The sequence below is a fragment of the Elephantulus edwardii genome, unplaced genomic scaffold (assembly GCF_000299155.1).
Source record: "Elephantulus edwardii isolate Elephantulus edwardi_28Jun2011 unplaced genomic scaffold, EleEdw1.0 scaffold00093, whole genome shotgun sequence".
Classification (NCBI taxonomy): Eukaryota; Metazoa; Chordata; class Mammalia; order Macroscelidea; family Macroscelididae; genus Elephantulus; species Elephantulus edwardii.
In genome coordinates, this window is record NW_006399843.1 from 2,447,107 (window position 1) to 2,465,890 (window position 18,784).

The 18,784-nt window shown below is 41.5% G+C and overlaps 1 protein-coding gene and 1 pseudogene across 1 annotated transcript in view; both read left to right on the top strand.

Moving 5' to 3' along the window:
* Positions 1-18,784, top strand: part of DIXDC1 (DIX domain containing 1) — an 86,540-nt gene that overhangs the window by 21,993 nt on the left and 45,763 nt on the right. The window contains exon 2 of the mRNA XM_006890774.1: positions 15,331-15,460. Coding sequence (XP_006890836.1) covers positions 15,331-15,460 — 130 coding nt within the window. The remainder of the gene's footprint in view (positions 1-15,330; positions 15,461-18,784) is intronic.
* On the top strand, positions 6,079-6,620 carry LOC102871230 (annotated as a pseudogene).

The following is an 18,784-nucleotide window of genomic DNA, read 5'->3' on the forward strand; positions in this document are numbered from 1 at the left end:
TTATAATTTATATATATACTTTTATTTTGTTGTTGAGAATATATAGAGAAAATTTATACCAACAATTCTACATGTATCATATAGTGACACTGATGCTGGTCTTCAACTTGTGTAACAATTCTCACCCTCCTTTTCTGAGCTATTTCTCCACATTAGCATAAACTCACTGGCCCCTTAAGTTCCCATGTAGTCTTTTGAGTTATTCTTTTCAGTCTGATCTTACAGATATTATTTGTAAATGAGCATAATGCTCAAGGCAGACTCTTTTTGCTAGTTAAGCTAAACTACTGCTTAGTTTTAAGATGACTTCAGGGGATATTTTTGGTATAAATTTTAAAGATTACTTCACCGAAGTAGTTTGGTGTAGTTTAAAGATTACCTCAGCACAAAGTAGCCTTATCCAACTTTGATTTCTCCTCATTTGACCAAGGTTCTAAAAAAAAAAATCACTGATCACACTGTCCAACAGTGGTAGCCAGGCACCATCCAGATCTTCTGGTCTCTTAACAAAGGAGACAGTTACTCTTGGGGACAGTTAGCCTCACGTTTCCATATCCTCCTTCTGTTCTTAGTCACCTTCCTCTATTGTTCCAAGTGAACAGAGAACAATTATTGTGCCCTGGTTGTGCTCTTGCAAGCTGTTAAGACCCTAGGCACTGCAACTACTTATTGAACCAGGCTGTAGAACAGAGGCACCAACTGTGTTATGAGACCAAATAACTGGGAAGCCTGTGAAAACCAGACTGTAAACTTTACAGAAACAGACTGCCATGCATTTCTACAGACCTTCCAGTTAGCATCTGAACACTTAATCTACTGTGCCAATAGGAACCCCCACACACAGGCCTTGGATAAACAAACACAAGATTATCTTCATAATATCAGAAACATTCTTCATAAAAACATTCAAGAATATTGGATTTGATGGGTATGATCTGAATAGGATATAAAAATTATGTCTTTTTCTGGTGGCATAATCTGTAGCTAGTTGTGCTGCTAACCCAAAATCCCCTGTGGTTTGAACCCATTGGTGTGGCTCCTTAAGAGAAAGGTAGACAGTCTCCTTCCCATTTCCATTTACAGCCTCAAAAATCCAGTGACCAACTTGGAACTGACTTGATGTTTGGGTTTTTCTTAGTCCTAAAACCAAAAGAGCCACTGGTAGTATGGTGTATTATGTGTTGTATTGCTAAACAAAAGGCTGGAGGTTCAAATCCACCAGATGCTCTGTGAAAGAAAAGTGAGCAGTATTTTCCCATAAAGATTTATAGCCTAAGAAACCTGATAGAGGTCACTCTGAGTCTAAATCAACGGAACACAACAATAACAAACATTTAAATATAAAGCCTTTATAATTAAAATCATGGTACCGGTTCATGAGTAGGCAGATAGACCAGTTGTTAAGTGCTTTCAAGTCCTGTACAACTCATGGTGACACTATGAACAGATATAACCGTTGTCCTTTCCTGTGCCATCCTTATCATCCCTGACACACTTGAGCCCACTGCTGCCGTCACGGTGTCAATCCTTCTCATTAAGGGGTTTCCTCTCTTTTACTGACTTTCCATCTTTCTAAGCTTGATGTCCCTTTCTTAGGAATAGCCTCTCCTAACAACATGCCCAAAGTATGTGAGATGAAGCTTTCCTATCTTTGCCTCAAGGAGCACTCCGGCTGTACTTTCTCCAAGACATATCTGTTTTTTTTGGCAGTCCATGGGATATTCAATACACCTCTCCAACACCACGGCTCAAACGCATCCGTTTTTCTGTCATCCTTATTCATTGTCTAGTTCTCAGGTGCATAGCACATGATTGAAAAGACTCTGGCCTGAATCAGGTGCACCTTAGTCCTCAAACTGACTTCATTGCTTATCAATAATTTGGAAAAGTCCCTGACAGCAGACTTTCCCAATGCAGTATGCCTCCTGATCTTCTGACTACTGGTACAGTCAGGATCAGCAAAGGTGTTGATTGTGAATTCAAGTAAGATGAAGTCATTGTCAGTTTTCAGTCTTTTCTCTATCTATCATGGTCCAGTGGTGAGAATTTTTGTTTTCTTGATGTTGAGGTATAGTCCATATTGAAGGCTGTATGTAGTGTTATTTAAATAAAGAATTAAAATCAACCTTGATGCAGGAGAACTCGATGTACTATAATGAATACCATAAACACTGACTTATCATTGCTTTGAGTCAGAACCAGCTGACATTCTAGTGAGTTTTTGGAGGCTGTAAATCACAAGGGGTGAGATTTCCCATATTTCTCCCTTGGAGCGACTGGTAGATTGAAAAGTTAGAGAGGCGAGTCCTGTTGGCTAGCAATGCAGCTCTCTATTCCACCAGAGCCCCCTATAAATACTCAAGGGAATGGAAAGAATTTATGTAAATAAGTAACGTACAAGTCAGTATTTTGACTCTATGCTCTAAGGTTAAGGACAGAAGGGATGTATGTAAAACTGTGTTCTGGCTCATAAATTTCTTTTTCACAAAGTTAGGAGGTTAGAAACTGTTTTATGTGTGTTCTAGAATTGAGTAAAATAAGTTAAAAATTGCAGATACAGGTTCCTAGCTGCTGGAGAAAGGAGTGACAAATAAGGGAAAGGGGGAGAGGAAGGAATGACCTTTCTGAGGTTGGATTGGAGCTGGAGGTGTTCACATGATGTAGAGTTTATAGGTCTGGTAAAGAAGCCCTGGTCGGGTAGAAGGGTAAGCATGACATTACTAACTGAAAGGTTGGCAGCCTGAACGTATGTACCATTTGCTTTGAAGGAGAAAGATGAGACTAGCTGTATTCACTGAGTTTTATAGACTCAGAAACCCAAATGGAGGTTCCTGTGAGCTGAAATGGATTCCATGGGTTGTGTGCTCTGGTGGTGTTAGTTGATTGTGGGGTGTTTTTGTTTCTGTTTTTTTAATCTCCGTAAAGGAGCCCTGTGATGAAATGGTTAAATCCTGCACTGCTAATGAAAAGGTCAGTGGTTTGAACTCACCAGCCACTCTGCAGAAGGAAAATGTGGCAGTCTGCTTCCATGTGGATTACAGCCTTTGACGCACTCTGAAAGAGTTCTCCTCTGTCCTATGATGACATTGTGAGCTAGAATTGACTCAGCCACTGACAGCAACACGTTTTTAATGTCTCCTACTCTGTATAAACCAGTGCCATGGAAGAGTCACTGATGTGTGATGACCTCATGTATGTTAGAGTGAAAATGTGCTCTACAGGGTTTTCAGTGGCTGTTTTTGTGGAAGTAGATGGACCTTTCTCCAAAGGTGCTTCTGTGTGGACTTGAACCTCTAACCTTTTTGTTAGCATGCCATTGACATTCTCAGGGATGCACTCTATCTATCTATCTATCTATCTATCATCATCATCATCATCATCATCTATCTATTATCTATCTATCATCTATCTATCTATCTATCTATCTATCTATCTATCTATCTATCTATCATCTATCTATAATTTGTTGATGTTGAACCCATCCTGATATGTTTACACCCTGTGTGTTGTAGAAGAGAACTTCCCCATGGGATCTCCTTGACCAGAAGTCTGTTGGCAGACCTTGTTTCCAGGCTGCACTGGGTGGATTTGAACTGCCAGCCTTTAGGTTGATAGTTAAACACAAAGCATTTAGGATACCTAAGTACCAGGAAATAAAAAGACAAATTGCGTTAGGAAAATCTGCTGTCAGGGACCTTGCTAGAGTTCCAAAGAGCAACAATGTCAGTATAGAGACTAGGGTGTGCCTGATCCATGCCGTAATCTTTGCAATTACCTGTTATGTACCAGAGAGCTGGACAGTGACCAAAGAGGACAGAAGAAGAATTGATACCTTTGAGTTGTGGTGCTGGAGAAGAATATTGAACATATCATTGACTGCCAAGAGAACTAATAGATGTGTCCTAGAAAGGGTAAAGCCAAGCTGTTCACTGGAGGCAAGGATTTTGAGGCTCCATCTAACATACTTTGGGCATGTTGCCATGAGGGATCAGTCCTTCAAGAAGGACATCATGCTTTGAAGGGTGGAGGGATAGCATAGAGGGTAGAGGAATACCCTGGATTAGATGGATTGACACAGTAACTAGGGTAGTAAGGGTAAGTGTGTCAGAGAAGTGAGACTGGCTCAGGACAGAGCAGTGTTCAGAGCTATTGTGCATAGGGTCACTATGAGTCGCAGGTGATTTGATGGCACACAACAACAACAAGAACCTACATCTTTATCACTACAGCTTCATTGGTATATCTAGATTTCTCTTTTCCTATTAAGATAAATAAATATATAAATCTGTGAGCATACATACGCATAGTTCTTACTCTGTTTTCTGAGTAGCCCTAGAGTATAGTGTTAGCCAGTAGCAATGAGCACATCTCAGGTCTAAGTCTTGGTTTCTAGAAACTATTCTTCAATAAAAGGAACCAGAGTTCTGGGGAGCTCTGGTGGCCTAGTGGCAAGGAGCTGCAACTACAATCCCAGAGGCGCACTGTTCAAATCCACCAGATGCTCTGCTGGGGAAGGAGGGACAATCTGATTTGATGGTACACGCACACAAAAATAATAATATAAAAAAAATTTTTAAAAAAAGGAACCAGAGTTCTGTAGCAAAATGATTGGTTCCATTCTGATTCCTGAATTGGGACAAGAAAAGTAAAGGTGAATTTGAAATATCTTATGATGCCAAAAAGTAAGAAAGTGCTCAAAATGGGAGTATGTGGGAAGGAACCAACATGGCAGTGTCCCACTGACCACATTTGGAACCATTTGAGCAACAATATAAATAATAGCAGTAATGGAATATTAGAAGAAAGCATTATACACGAGAGCATATCCTGATGGAAATAAATCCTTACTCTTCTTTCTAACCAAAGTTCCAAGGAATTAGAAGGAGTGATGGAATTAGCAGAGACTCATTGGGGAAACCCCATACTGACACATGTTGCTAACCCATCACTGCCATCTAGTCAATTCTGATTCCTCGTGTGACCCTGCTGGGCGAAGTAGAACACCTCCAGGATTTCTAAGGTTAAGTCTCTGTGGAAGCATTCTGCCTCCTCTTTCTCCATTAGAGCATCTAGTAAGATTCAACCCATGATCTGTTGGTTACCAGGTGAATGCTTTAACCACAGTGCTACCAGAGAAAGAAAAATCAGTGGAGGCTAAAATTAAAATGGCTGGGGAAAGTGATGATAAGAAAAGGGACCTGGTTACAAAGCATCTTCCTCACCTGAGCCTTACTAACTAGGAGCTCCGATGGCTTAGTGTGTAGTGAGCTGTGTTCCTAACCCTCTCTGATGGTTCAAACCCTGCAGCTCCGCTAGAGGAAAAGAGACAGTCTCCTCCCTTGATGCTTATCAACTACCTAGAGGACAATAGCAGCTTTGCAGGAGGGAAACCTGGCAAACAAGCCCTGCCTTTTCTGAGTAACCCAGGCTCTCTTTACCAATAACATGATATGTGAGCATCAGATCTTTTAGATGAGGTCCCAGGGTGCCATCATTCCTGCCAAAAATATAGACTCTGAATTTAGTGATAAGGGAATTTGGACAACTGCAAATAGAGGAACATGATGCAAAATAACGACCAGTCAGTAGTCTTCAAAATTGTCAGGGTCACGAAAGACAAAGAAAGACTGAGAAACCAATTGCCCCAGATAGGACAAGGCAAAAAAAAAAAAAAACCAAACAAGAGAAGTAAAAGCAGTGTGAGAACTTGGAGCAGAAAGAAAAGATATCAGGGAGACAAGTGTTAGAATTTCACTAAGGTCTGTAGAATCTGGTAGAAGGTTAATAGTACTGTCATTGTACATCTGTGATGATGTAACAAGTAAACATTAATATTCAGGCAAGCTGGGTAATGGATATAAGAGAATTCTTTGTGCTGTTTCTGTCATTTTTTGTGTGTGCCTGAAATGATTTCAAAGTGAAAAGTAAACAAGTTAAAATATTTGCTTGTTGTTATTGCGTGCCCCTTGGGCAATTCTGACTTCTCTTGACCCTACATGACAGGGTTTCCTAAGCAGTACCTTTTTTTTTAAAAAAAAAAAAAGAGTTGAAGCACTAGGAGTCATCGCGGAGGGAACCATGTTGCACCCGAACATCTTGCTCACCAGGGGTTGGAAAAACCACACTAGGCAAAGAGCTTGCCTCAAAATCAGTACTGAAATATATTAATGTGGGTGATTTAGCTAAAGAAGGGCAGGCTATATGAAGGCTATGATGAAGAATATGATTGTCCCATTTTAGATGAAGATAAAGTAGTGGATGAGTTAAAAAACCAAATGAAAACAGGTAGAGTTATTGTTGATTACCATGGTTGTGATTTGTTTCCTGAACACTGGTTTCATACAGTTTTTGTGCTGAGAACAGATAGCCATATATTGTACAAAAGACTTGAAACAAGAGATTATAATGAGAAGAAACTTCAAGATAATATTCAGTGTGAAATTTTCCAAATTCTTTATGAAGAAGCCATTGCGTCCTACAAGGAAGAAATAGTACACCAGCTGGCTAGCAATGAACCAGAAGATCTAGAGGATAATGTAAATCAGATCTTGAAATGGATTGAACAATGGCAGAAAGATAATAGTGCTTCACTGACCACAACAGACATGCTTACGTCATAGAATTACACATTTATCAGTATTTCATATTCAAATTGTATTCCAAAGCTAGCATGTGAGGTGTAAGAACCTAGACTGTTTTTTCTCCATGATAAAGCTCTATAATCTCACATATAATGACTAGAACATAATTAAAGATTGAGAGCAAAGATTGCCATAATTTTAATTTATGAACTCTTAAAAGATACAGAAACCTGACGAGTGGGTGGACATCTGTAAAACTTACTACAGAATACGATAAAAGTGGTCTCTTAAAATAAAAAAGACTTGGAAAAAAAATAATATCTTTTTCTTTTGGTTCAAGTCCACATAGCAAATTAGGTTCTCATTTGTCAAATTATGTGAGAATTGTTCAGGGACATTAGTTATGTGTGTTGACATTCTCTTTAATTGTGTTCTGGTTGTTGTGTGTCCAGTGTTCTAGTGTCCCTGCTCCCATACTGTCTCCTTTGGTTTAGAGTCATTGTTGGCCGTTTGGTCTTATCTATTGTTACTCAGTGCTGTGGAGTTGATTCCACCTCATAGTGACCCTGTACAACAGAAGGAAACAGTGCACTGACCTCGCTGGCCTCATGTGTTGGCCTGTTTCAGCCCCTTGTTCCAGCTCTTTCCATCTCATTGAGGATTTTTTTTTTTTTTTGCTGACACTCTCTGCTTACCAAGTACCACACCCTCTCCAGGGACTGGTTCTAGTCCAGAACTAAGGAAGATGAATTCTTGCCATCCTCTCTTCTAAGGAGTACTCTGCTTGCACTTCTTTCAAGACAGATGTGTTTGTTCTCTGGCAGTCTATGGTCTATTCACTTTTTAAAAAAAACCAAAAAAAACCCACAACAACACCATAATTCAAATGCATCAGTTCTTCATGAGTCATCCTTATTCATTGTCTGGCTTTTCATGAACACATGGCTACTTAAAACACCCTGGCTTTAGCCAGGCATAGAATAACCCTCAAAGTAACATCTTTGCTCTTAAACTTATAAGAGGTCTTTTGCCACAGATGGAGGAGCTCTGGTGGCATAATCCATAGTGAATTGTGCTGCTACCCTATGGGAGATAGATGGGCCATCTCCTCCCCTTGTGATTTACAGCCTCGAAAACCTGGTGGAGGGTTGCTGTGACTTGAAACAGACTTGACGGCAGTAAGTTTGAGCTTTGCCACAGGTTTGTCCAATGCGTTACATCCTTCAGTTTTGACTGCTGCTCCCATTGGTGTTGATTGTGGACCCAAGTACAGTGAAATCCTTGGCAACTCCAGTTCTCTGTTTAGCACGATATTGCTAAATCTGTCAGGAGCATTTTGTTTTCTTTGTGTTGAGCTGTAATTCCTACTGAAAGCTCTAGCCTTTTTAGTTCATCAGTAAATGCCTCAGATTCTCTTCACTTTCAGCAGGAAAAAATGTGTCATTTGCAAATTGCATGTTTTTAATGAGTCTTCCTCCAGTCTTGGTGCTGCATTCTCTATATGATGCAGTTTCTCAGATTATTTTCACAGCATACTAATTGGCTATGCATGGCCTCATATGGATTTTTTTTTAATGGAGTGCTGTACTTAGGGATAATAGCCTTTATTTTGGGTGCCAATGTGTTAGTTTCAGTTGAGCATTCAAAGAATGCCTCACAGAGCCTTGTAGCCTCAAGTGGACCTTTAAGTCTGGACTTTTTAAGAATTTGAGTTCTGTTCCTCATTTTTCTTCTGTTCTGTGAGGGGCCATCTATTTTACCCTGATCATAATGATTTATAACAGTGGTGGGGCACCATCTAGTTCTTCTAGCCACAGGGCTAGAACAACATGTTTGTTGTTTTTTTCCTCTCTTTTGCTCCTGATGAGTAAAGATCAATAGTTGTAGCATGGATGGCTGCTCATAAGACCCCAGATGATACTCATCTCATCAGGATGTACCACATCAATATTGTCAACTCTATTATACCAGATGACTGAGTCTTTTCATAGACTGAGGTCCTAGACTTTAAACTCAGACGAATCTCCAGAGGTTTTATGTCTGAGAAGTAACTGTGTAACTCTGCCTTCTAATAATATATATTCGCACATCTGTACATGTAGATGCTTTTGTGCACACATACGTGCATGTACTCACATTATACCTCTCTCTTCTTCTCATTGCTGTTGAGATTGAACTAAAACATAGCTGACCCTCTAGTGGGTTTTTTTCAGAGGTTGTAAACTGCATGAGATGAGATTGCCATCTTTCTACTGCAGAGCAGCTGGTGAATTTGAACTGCCTGCCTGGCAGTGCACCTCCTTACTCACTAGGTCACCACAGCTCCCTCATATATAATACCTGTGCACAAGTATATGGAACCATATGCACATATTTTGTTATTGTTGCTGAATGATAGATGTCATAATATTTAGCACAAATATAATTTTCCCTGTGTTCTTCTTAGTGTCATTGTTTCCTCTGGTGAGAGCATCCACATTCACTGCTACTTTTATCATCACCACAAAGTATCTACACTAAAAAAGTAATTCTCCCTTTCCTCTTCATCCCATTCTCTGGTAGCCACCAGGCAACAATGTGTGGACATGAATCACCAGGGGATTTTGTTAAAATGCAGATTCTAATTCTGTGGTTAGAATCCTCTATGAGTCTGTATTTTTATTAAGTTCCCAGGTCTAGGGAGCTCTAGTGGCGAGAAGCTGCATTGCAATCCCAAAGGTGGGCAGTTCCAATCCACCAGATGCTCCTCTGGAGAAGGATGGGCAGTCTCCTCCTATGCCCGTCAGTTCCAATCTGACAGCACACAACTGGGAGGAAGGGGGGGGGAGAAGGAGAAGTTCCTAGGTGTAAAAAAGAATGATGTGGTCTGCATGAAGACAGCTGCATCTGACTCTACCCACTCCACAAGGAGGAACAGTCTCCAATCAAACCACCTACAACGTGAAATGTTAGGTTAATGTTAATGATTCTTATTAGATCAGACATGCTCATTCGCTTTCTGCATCCACTTCTGCCAGTTCTGACACTAATCTCCCACCCAGTACACTATTACTGGGCCCACTACTCTGTTGCATTGGCCTTACAGAACTCAGATCAGACTCACAAATACGAGATTTATTAGGGAAGTTAACAAGGTACTACAATTCCAGTAGAAAACAGGATACAATTCCTCAATCAGAATAGCTTCTTAGGTGTGCTTGGCAGGCCCTTTCACCTCAACATCATGACTTTAGGTCATTGTTACAAAGCTCTCTTAGTACTGCCCATTATGGTGCCTTCCCTTTGCAGCTCGTCCTCCACCAAGCTTGGGCGAAGGCCCTTGGCTCTGGTTCTCTGGGGCCAGCTCTGTCTCATGTTGGTCTCTGGTTCTTTGCTGCTGCTACACTGTCTCCATCTCGGTCTATTTACATCCACAGGAGTTTCTCTGACCCTAAGGACGCATGACACATTCTTTGCTTTTTCTTTCTTGCGTGTAGTGGAGCCTTATTTTCTGCTGTTGAACCTGCCCTATTTAAATTTGGTGGATGGCAAGACTGGCCAATCCCCTCATTAGTAATCTGTAAACTTTGTTTTCATATTTCCATCCTAAAGACACTGTTCACCTCATTCCCATCATGACATAAACTTACCCAGCCATGTGGTGAAAAGCAGAGTCAGTGGGCTAAAAAGGCACCGTGTCAGGTAATGATGATGCTGGCTCTGGGTTCACACTGACAGTACTAAGTGCCTAGATAGTGACTAAATAGAGTATATAGAGGACTCAAGCATTGGACATGGTGGACGGAATGGGTTTAGTAAGATCCCTTTTGATCCTGATAGTTTCAGTGACACAGACCATTTAAGCCTCAGAGCTGTATCTGAGCAATAGTGGTGACGAGAACAGTGTATTGATCTGAGAGTTAGATAAATCAGAATCCCATATTCATAGTTTACTATCTGGATGACCTTGAACAAGTGATTTTAGCTTTTTGAGTTTCTGTTTTCAATCGGTAAAATAAATACAGTGCAATCTCCATGGCAGATAAACATAAGAGAAAATACGTTTTAAGGGCTTAGCTTAGCTCTGGACAATAGAGTAAGTGTTCATAAAAGTATCCTTGGTGCGATAGACTGACACAGTGACTACAACAATGGCTTTAAGCATAACAGAAATTGTGAGGATGGCATAGGATTGGGCAGAGTTTGCTGCAAAATGTAGGGTTACTGTGAATTGTACCCAATTCTGCAGCATCTAATAACATCAACAGCATTATTATAGTCTATCCTCTTAGAATTCTCTTTTGTTGGAAGATCAGAGTTGCAATGATCTCGTGTCCTAGTAGCAAAGAAGCAATCCCAAAGGCATGCGGTTCAAGGCTACCAGCTGCTTTGTGGGAGAAGGATAGGCCCTCTCCTTCCATGGGATTAACTGCCTCTGAAAACCTGCTAGAGGGTCAACTATGAGTCAGTTCAGACTCAACAGTACACAACAACAACAATGCATAAAAAATACTGTAAGAGACCTCTTAGTTGTGTGCCAGGTAAGAAGAGGCCATGGTTGCTATCGTTAGGCCCTAGGTCCAGCCCCTGATTCATGTCAACCCTGTGCACTATGGATTTAGTCTGTCATGATATATAGAATTTTTGTTAAATTTTTACAAATAGACCTAATTTGTTCCTCGAATGCCTTATCTGGAAGCTCTGCTGAAGCCTCTTCAGCATTGTAGCAATAACACCAAGCCTCCACTTACAGACAGCCTGATGGCTGTGCACGGAGTGTATTGATCAGAAATTGAACTTGCTCTCCTTCGTGGAGGTGAGAATTCTACCACTGAGCCACCACTACCCCCAAACTAGTTATTGTGGGCTCAATCCCAACTCATGCTGACCTCATGTTTGTGAGAGTAGAACTCTGCCCTCTAAAGTTTTCAAAAGTTGACATTTTGGAAGTGGGTTGCCAGGCTTTTTTTCTGAGGTACTCTTGAGTGGACTCCAACCACCAACCTTTCAGTGAGCCACTGAACACATTAACAGTTTGCACCACCCCCGGACTCCAGGATATGGTTTCTTAAGTAAAAATTTTCTTGGATGAATTAAAAAAAACAACAACACAAAACCAACAAAATTTGTTCTTATCTGCCTTAACATGATTACCTTTTGATTTTTCGTAAGCATTAACATGAAATGTGACAAATGATTCTTTGATTCAAACTAATTACCTGAGTCTAATAGTCTGAGCTATTGTGATCCTTGCATTAAACGTTATTTCATAGTTTAGTGTCTTTGAGCTCACAGTCACCCTCCCTTCTCCTCCCTCAGGAAACTTCCCAGAAGCATTTGGCTGGGCTCATGCTCTCTTAGCACCTTATGCTGTTTGTTCTATCTTCAGATGTGTTTCCACCAACTGCCAGTGTCTCTTCCTCTTCCTCACTTTACTGCAAACTTCTTGAAGGTCTGGGGCTTTACGTAGCCTCAGAGCTTAAGGTAGCCCTGGAACTCATTCAGTACTTTCCAAATTTTTTCAATTTTATTTTAATAATTTTAATGAACATTTACAGAGATTTTGGATTTCCATTCATTCATTCATTCATTCATTGTTGCACTTTTCTCCCTGCCCAGTCCTCCCCCACTCCCCACCCCTCCAGTTTGCTCCTTTCTTTGAAAAGTAAAAGAAAAAATTCTTTCTTTGGTATACAATCACCCCACACCCCTTCCACCACCCCAAATACACTCCACTATGCAACTTTAATTCTTGTGATAACTATAATACCCTATCATGTATAGCTTTTAAATTATTCTCTCCCTCATCTGTTTCAATGCAGTATACACAATTTATCCAGTTTTTCTCAGTCTTACCCCAACCCTGATATCAGTCCCATTCTACAACAGTGGCACCATGCAGTATTTGTACTTTTGTGACTGAGATATTTCACTCAGCATAATGTCCTCTAGGGTCACTCATTTTTAATAATATTGCATGAGTTCCTTGTTTTTCAATGCAGCATAGTATTCCATTGTGTGAATATACCACAACTTCTCTATCCATTTGTTTGTTGATGGGCACCTGGGCTGTTTCCAACTCCTTGCTATTGTGAACAAAGCCGCAATAAACATGGGTGTGCATATATCTGCTTGGATGTCAGTTATGGTCTCTTTGGGGTATATTCCCAGTAGGGAATTGCTGGGTCGAATACTATCTCTATTTGCAACTTTTTGAGAAAGCGCCATACAGCCTTCCACAGTGATTGCACTGTTTTACACTCCCACCAACAGTGAATAAGGGTTCCAGTTTCCCCACAACCTCACCAGCATTTGTTGCTTGCTGTTCGGTTAAATTTTGCTATTCTGACTGGGGTGAGATGATATCTCATAGTTGTCTTGATTTGCATCTCTCTCAGGGCTAGGGATATTGAACATTTCTTCATGTGCTTGTTGGCTATCTGAATGTCTTCTTTGGTGAAGTGTCTGTTCATATCCTGTGCCCATTTTTCTATTGGATTGTTTATCTTTATCTTGTTGTTGTGCTCATGTATTTTATAAATTCTAGATATAAGTCCCTTATGTGACATGTCATTCCCAAATACTTTTTTCCCAGTCAGCGGCTTCCCTTTTTACCCTGTTGGAGTTTTTGGATGTGCATAGGGATTTGATTCTTAGAATGTCCCATTCATCTATTTTATCTTCTCCTGGTTGTAGATTACTTTCCGAATTATTGTTGGACTGATTCTAGGGCACAGGAAGTCTTCAAAGACTGGGGGGGGGGCGGGGTGTATGTGTCTGTGTCTGTGTGTGTGTCTTAGGCATGGAAGAAGGTTCAGAACTGGAACTGGTGATGCTTGAGCTGAAACTTGAGCAGAGGTAGTAAGAGGAGTGAGGGAAATGAATGGAAGAGCTGAGCATGAGATGTAGGGGTTTTGTATAAAGCATTGGCCGGTGAAGTTGGAGAGTAGACAAGGGCTAGAGTGAGTTTGAAATTGGCTTTTATCATGAGGACAATGGGAAGCCAGTAAAGAATTTAAGCAGCAATGTGTGTAGGCTGGATTGATTGCTAATATTAGATAGAAACTGGCTAGGAGTTTTATGCCTAAGCCAAGAAATTAGACCCCAGCTGCTTCCCTCAGTGCCTCTTTCTGGTCTTAATTCTTTGCCCCTCAGACCAGATTGGTCTTTGCCTGACCTGCCTCAGGCAATTCTTCTGCTCTTCAGTGGGCGCAGACCTTCATGGGCACAGACCTTGGAGCATTGCCTGTCTTAGCTTGAGGACTTGTGGCTGGTCTGTTATGCAGAAGACACTGGAATGAGTCAGATAGCAAGGGGCTGAGGGTAAACATTTGGACATTTAGTGGGTTTCAGGACCAGATCTGCTATACCCTAGCTCTGGGGACACTGGAGAAGTATGTAACCTCTTTGTGCCTCATCCATAAAACAGAAATAACACCTACCATTTAGGTCTTCTGTGAGAACAGAACTTGATTATGAAGAAAATAATAATGACCATTTGGCAAGCATCATCTGTGTGTCAGACCCTGTATCAGCCACATCCCTTGACTGATGAGAGCTTATGTAAAACACCAGAACCAGTGTTTGTTTTGTGGTAGATACTCGAGAAATGTTCTCTCCCTTCTCTCCTTCCACCTCCTGCTTCCTGTGCTGCCTGCAGTTTGTCAGTAGCTGGCAGATACTGTCTCGTAGTGTCTTCCAAATAATTTACCTCTTCCACAAATTGCCAGAGATGATAGCAAAGGATGAACATGGGCTCCGGAAGCAGTTAGTAATTGCTTCATCAGTTAACTGAGGAAGTGCATAGGACTTGGAAATAAACTAGTATCTGTGTTCTGACCAAATAATCAGAATAAATGTGTGAACTTGAGCTCTGTGTAAGTGGAATACGTGAGGTTATCTAAGAAATGCCCCTACCGAGGCCTGACACTACTAAGGAACTGTGGTTGGGTTGTTGCACTACCAACTGAAAGGCACGTGGTTCAAATCCATCAGTGGCTCTGAGGGAGAACTAAGGACAGTCTCCTCTCATATGATTTACAGCATTGATTTTGACTGACTCAAGGGTGCTTAATAACCACCACCACTTGGCCTGACATCTCTCTGATACTGTGCCCTAGATTTATCTGAAAATAAATCAAAGTGCCTCTCAGTCTTCACAGCACCTCCCCCCACCCCCTTGGTGTAGGTTTTAGGTAACTCAGATCCTCTTTGACAACATAAAGCACAGATTAAACCTAACTCCGTATCAATCCTAGGATTATAGGATCATGAGAATAAATCTTGGGTTGGCTGTGAGATGATTTCACTTAAATAGCATTCAGAACAAAGCAGCTATGGGATAGGCAGCTCTGAGCTCAGTTTATTGTTCATTCCTGGCTCCCAAAGATGAATTTTTATGAATGACACTGCACAGGAGCAGGTTGGGTCACCAACCATTGTTATCACACTCAATGCTGCCCGTGGTTCTGGGCCCAGTACTCATCTGCAGAAAACAAGGCACAGTACCAGGAAAGCAGGGGTTAAGATGCCATTAAAATGATCTGCTCGTCCGTGTCTGCAGTGACAAGTCAGAGGCTAGCTGTTCCCTAGAGATAAACCTAAAACTGGAGAATTTTGGAATATGCTTAATGCCTGCCCATGCAAACATCTTTCCATAAAATTGCCTTCTCTCTTTGTGCCCATCCTTGCCCAGTCTCAAGTGTTGGGGGCTGATTAGGGGAGAAGACTATCCAGACCCTTTCTCTTATTTTCACCTGATGTTTTCCAGCAACAGCTGCAGGCATACGTTGCCTGGGTGAACGCACAGCTGAAGAAGAGGCCAGCGGTGAAGCCTGTGCAGGACCTTCGGCAAGATCTCCGGGATGGGGTGATCCTGGCATATCTCATCGAGATCGTTGGTCAGTTGGCCCGGGGCTCAAAGAGACCTGAATGTGACCTTTTTTATGCTCCATATGCCCTCAGAGCAGGTTGTTTCTTCCTTGCGATGTATGGAAATGAGAGTAGGGGGAAAGGTAACACGCTTGTCCAAGGCTAATTCATTTCTTTTTAAGTCAGTAAATATTGTGTTCCAAGTACTATTGTGCTGTGGGGACAAGCTGATGAGAACAGTCAATGTTCTCAAGAGCTCCTAGTCTAGCTGGAAAGACTGGAAGGGAAGCCAGTCTCATTTGTGTGCTGATTCTGATCAGTCTGATGGGGTGAGAACAGAGAGGGTCTAAGCTGGGACACCACCCCAGGCTTAGTAAGTTCAGGGCCAGTGGGCAAGAAGAACTGATGTTTAAAACAAGGCCAGAAAGGGGAGTGGTAGTCAGGCAAGAAGAGAGTCTATCATCAGCAAAAGGATCCTCCTAGGATACTCAGGAAAGGGAACTCCAGCAGCAGTCTGCAGAGAGCTGTGCTGCTAACCCAAAAGCAGCTGCTCTCAGTGGTTTGAATCCACCAGCAGCTCTTAGGGAGAGAGTTGGGCCATTTCCTGTGTGCTTTTTGGCCTCAGAAACCCAGTGGAAATTCAGCTATGAGTCAGCTATGAGTTCAGATGCAACAGCATGATGGTTTTCCCCAGGATCTATAGAAAGAGCTGTGGTGGTGCAGTGGTTAATCACCTAGCCACAATCTGAAAAGTCTGTGGTTTGAACCCAGCAGTGCCTCCACAGGAGAAAAGACCTGGCCATCTGTTCACGTGAAAATGACAATCCAGGAAACCATTTGTGCCAGTTTTACTCCCTTACAATGGATCTCTATGCATTAGAATCAACCTGAGAGCTCATAACCAGAACACCGTACCCACCGCCATGGTGCTTCATGAGAAAACTTTTCTTTTGAAGTCCTGCACTGTGGATCTCTTTTATTAGATGGCACCATACCTTTATTTTCATGTCATTTGTTCAGTTGCCTATTACCATCTGTCTCACTGAATGGCAAGGATTTGTTTATTCATCCATCTCCTGTATAGACTGAGCTCTTTCAAAATAGGACACTTACACACACACACACACACACACACACACACACACACGTTTTCACAACTTCTAACCAAGTATCTAGTCTTGAACATATATTAATCTACTGAGTGGTTTGGAGTCCTTGAGAGAGCTGAGGTTTGAGAGGTGTGGGAGAAACCAGGTTTGCAACAGGCAACTTATCTGTTAATCCCTTACTGGGACACTCATGAATCTGAGTATTAATTTATAGTGATATTTGTAACAGCATCTCCTGAGTGGTGACACTCTATATCTCATTTAATCCTAGTACCTTCAGGAGATAGTAATATTATCCCCATTTTTTGACAGCTAAAGCTTGAGAGAGAGAATTTGTAAAAACTCAATTATTCACTGAGCACTGAGTACATGTCAAGCATCATGCTGAACAGGCTAGTTTGATTGACTGGTTCTTTGATGGAGTTTTTACTCATTCATGACTTCTGTGATGTTTGGAGGGACTAAGCAACTTTCTAAGATCACATAACTACAGGTGGTAAGGCAGAGGCACAAACCTGGACATGCTGTATTTCCGAAGCTCATTTTAATAATTTTTAATTTATTTGGACAAGTTATACTTAGACTAGTAGATAATCTAGAAAATGTGGAAAACTGAAAAGTTAAAAATCTTTTCTTCACTAACTGTTTTCCCACCTGTTACCCTGGCTACCCATTCTCTTAGCAGTTTCGTGTCTGTCTCTTCAGAAATAGTCACTGAATATATAAGAATTACGATTATGTGTTCTTACACTCCCGGCACCCAAGTTCTCAAACTCAGCAGTCTGTTATGACTGTGCTGTGTAGGAAAACTCCCTAATACATGTATCTGTACTTATAGAAGTCATGTCCTTGTTTCCAGTTCTTTCATTGACCCACTCTTATCAGGCTTTTGATCACACTACACTGAAAGGGAGCTCTGCAGGCGTAATCTTAGGGATTTGCCCTACTAATCCAAAAGCCATTCCTCTCTGGCACTTTGAATCAACCAGTGCTCTGAGGGAGAAAACTGGGTAGCTATCCTCCCATCAGCCTTGGAGACAGATACAGGTCTCATTTGAACACAATCTGCTGTGCTGACATTCCCAGTGGAGGCTCAGCTGTGAGTCAGTTCTGATCCAATAGCAACGACAGTGAGAAACTGCACTGAAACAGCTCTCATCAGGATCACAGCCTTCATCTTGTCAGACCCCCTGGCCAGGCCTCAGTCCTCATTTTATCTAACGTAACAGAAATTGACAGAGTTGACCACTCCCTCCCCTTTCAAGCATCATCTTGGCTCCCAGGATTTGATGCTGCTGTTAGAGGCCGTCAATCAGCTTCTCCTCGTAGTGACTCTGTCCCACAGAACAAAGCCCTGCCCAGCCCTGCACAGTCCTCCTAATTGCTGGTTGGCTTGCGCCCATTGTTGTAGCCACTGTATGTATTATTCTTTCCTGTGGAGGATCTTCCTATTTTGCACTGACCTACCCTGAGTCATAGTCACAAGGTCGTTACAAGACAATGCAGCACCCTAACAATTAACTTAAGTCGATAATGTGAGTCTGATTGGCCATTCTTGTAAACCTTGAAGGTCATGCCAGGTTATGTTCCCTGGTTCTTAGTGTGAGCACTTTTCTGCATGCCTATTAATCTGCTTTCAACTGGCCACACTGTTGAGTAACAGAGAACTCAAATGGATTCTGAATTTATTAACTTGGAGTTAAGGCTATTCTGTGACTATGACCTTTAAAAAACCATGTGCTTTTAAATTTACACCTTGCAGATTCCAGATCCTTTTATTTCAGGAAGCAGCCCATGCCCACTTAAAACTATTCTGTTTTCTTCATATGCTATATCCAGTCATTCATATGTGCTGCTCCTTGACTTTATATTAAAAATATACTGACTTCCTAGAGTTACCTTCCTCCACTTCAGCCTAAACCATCAGTCTCTTTGCTTTCACTGTTTTCGTTGTCCTTCTCCCTTATCTCTTTGTGCCTTCTCCATGACTGTGTCTTCATATCTTCTCCAAGTCTATGTCTGCAGACAGTCAACTCCTAAGACACATCAGATCATGTCACTCCCTTGCTTAAAACTCTCCATTGACTTCTCATTACTCTCAGAGTAAAATCCAGGCTCTTGACATGTTCTTAAAAGCTCTACAGGACTTGGCTTGCTAGCCTCCTTACTACACTTCAGCCACACAGGTCTTGTTGCTTTTCTTCAGAGAAGCCAAGCTCATCACCACCCTGACATTTTAGACCC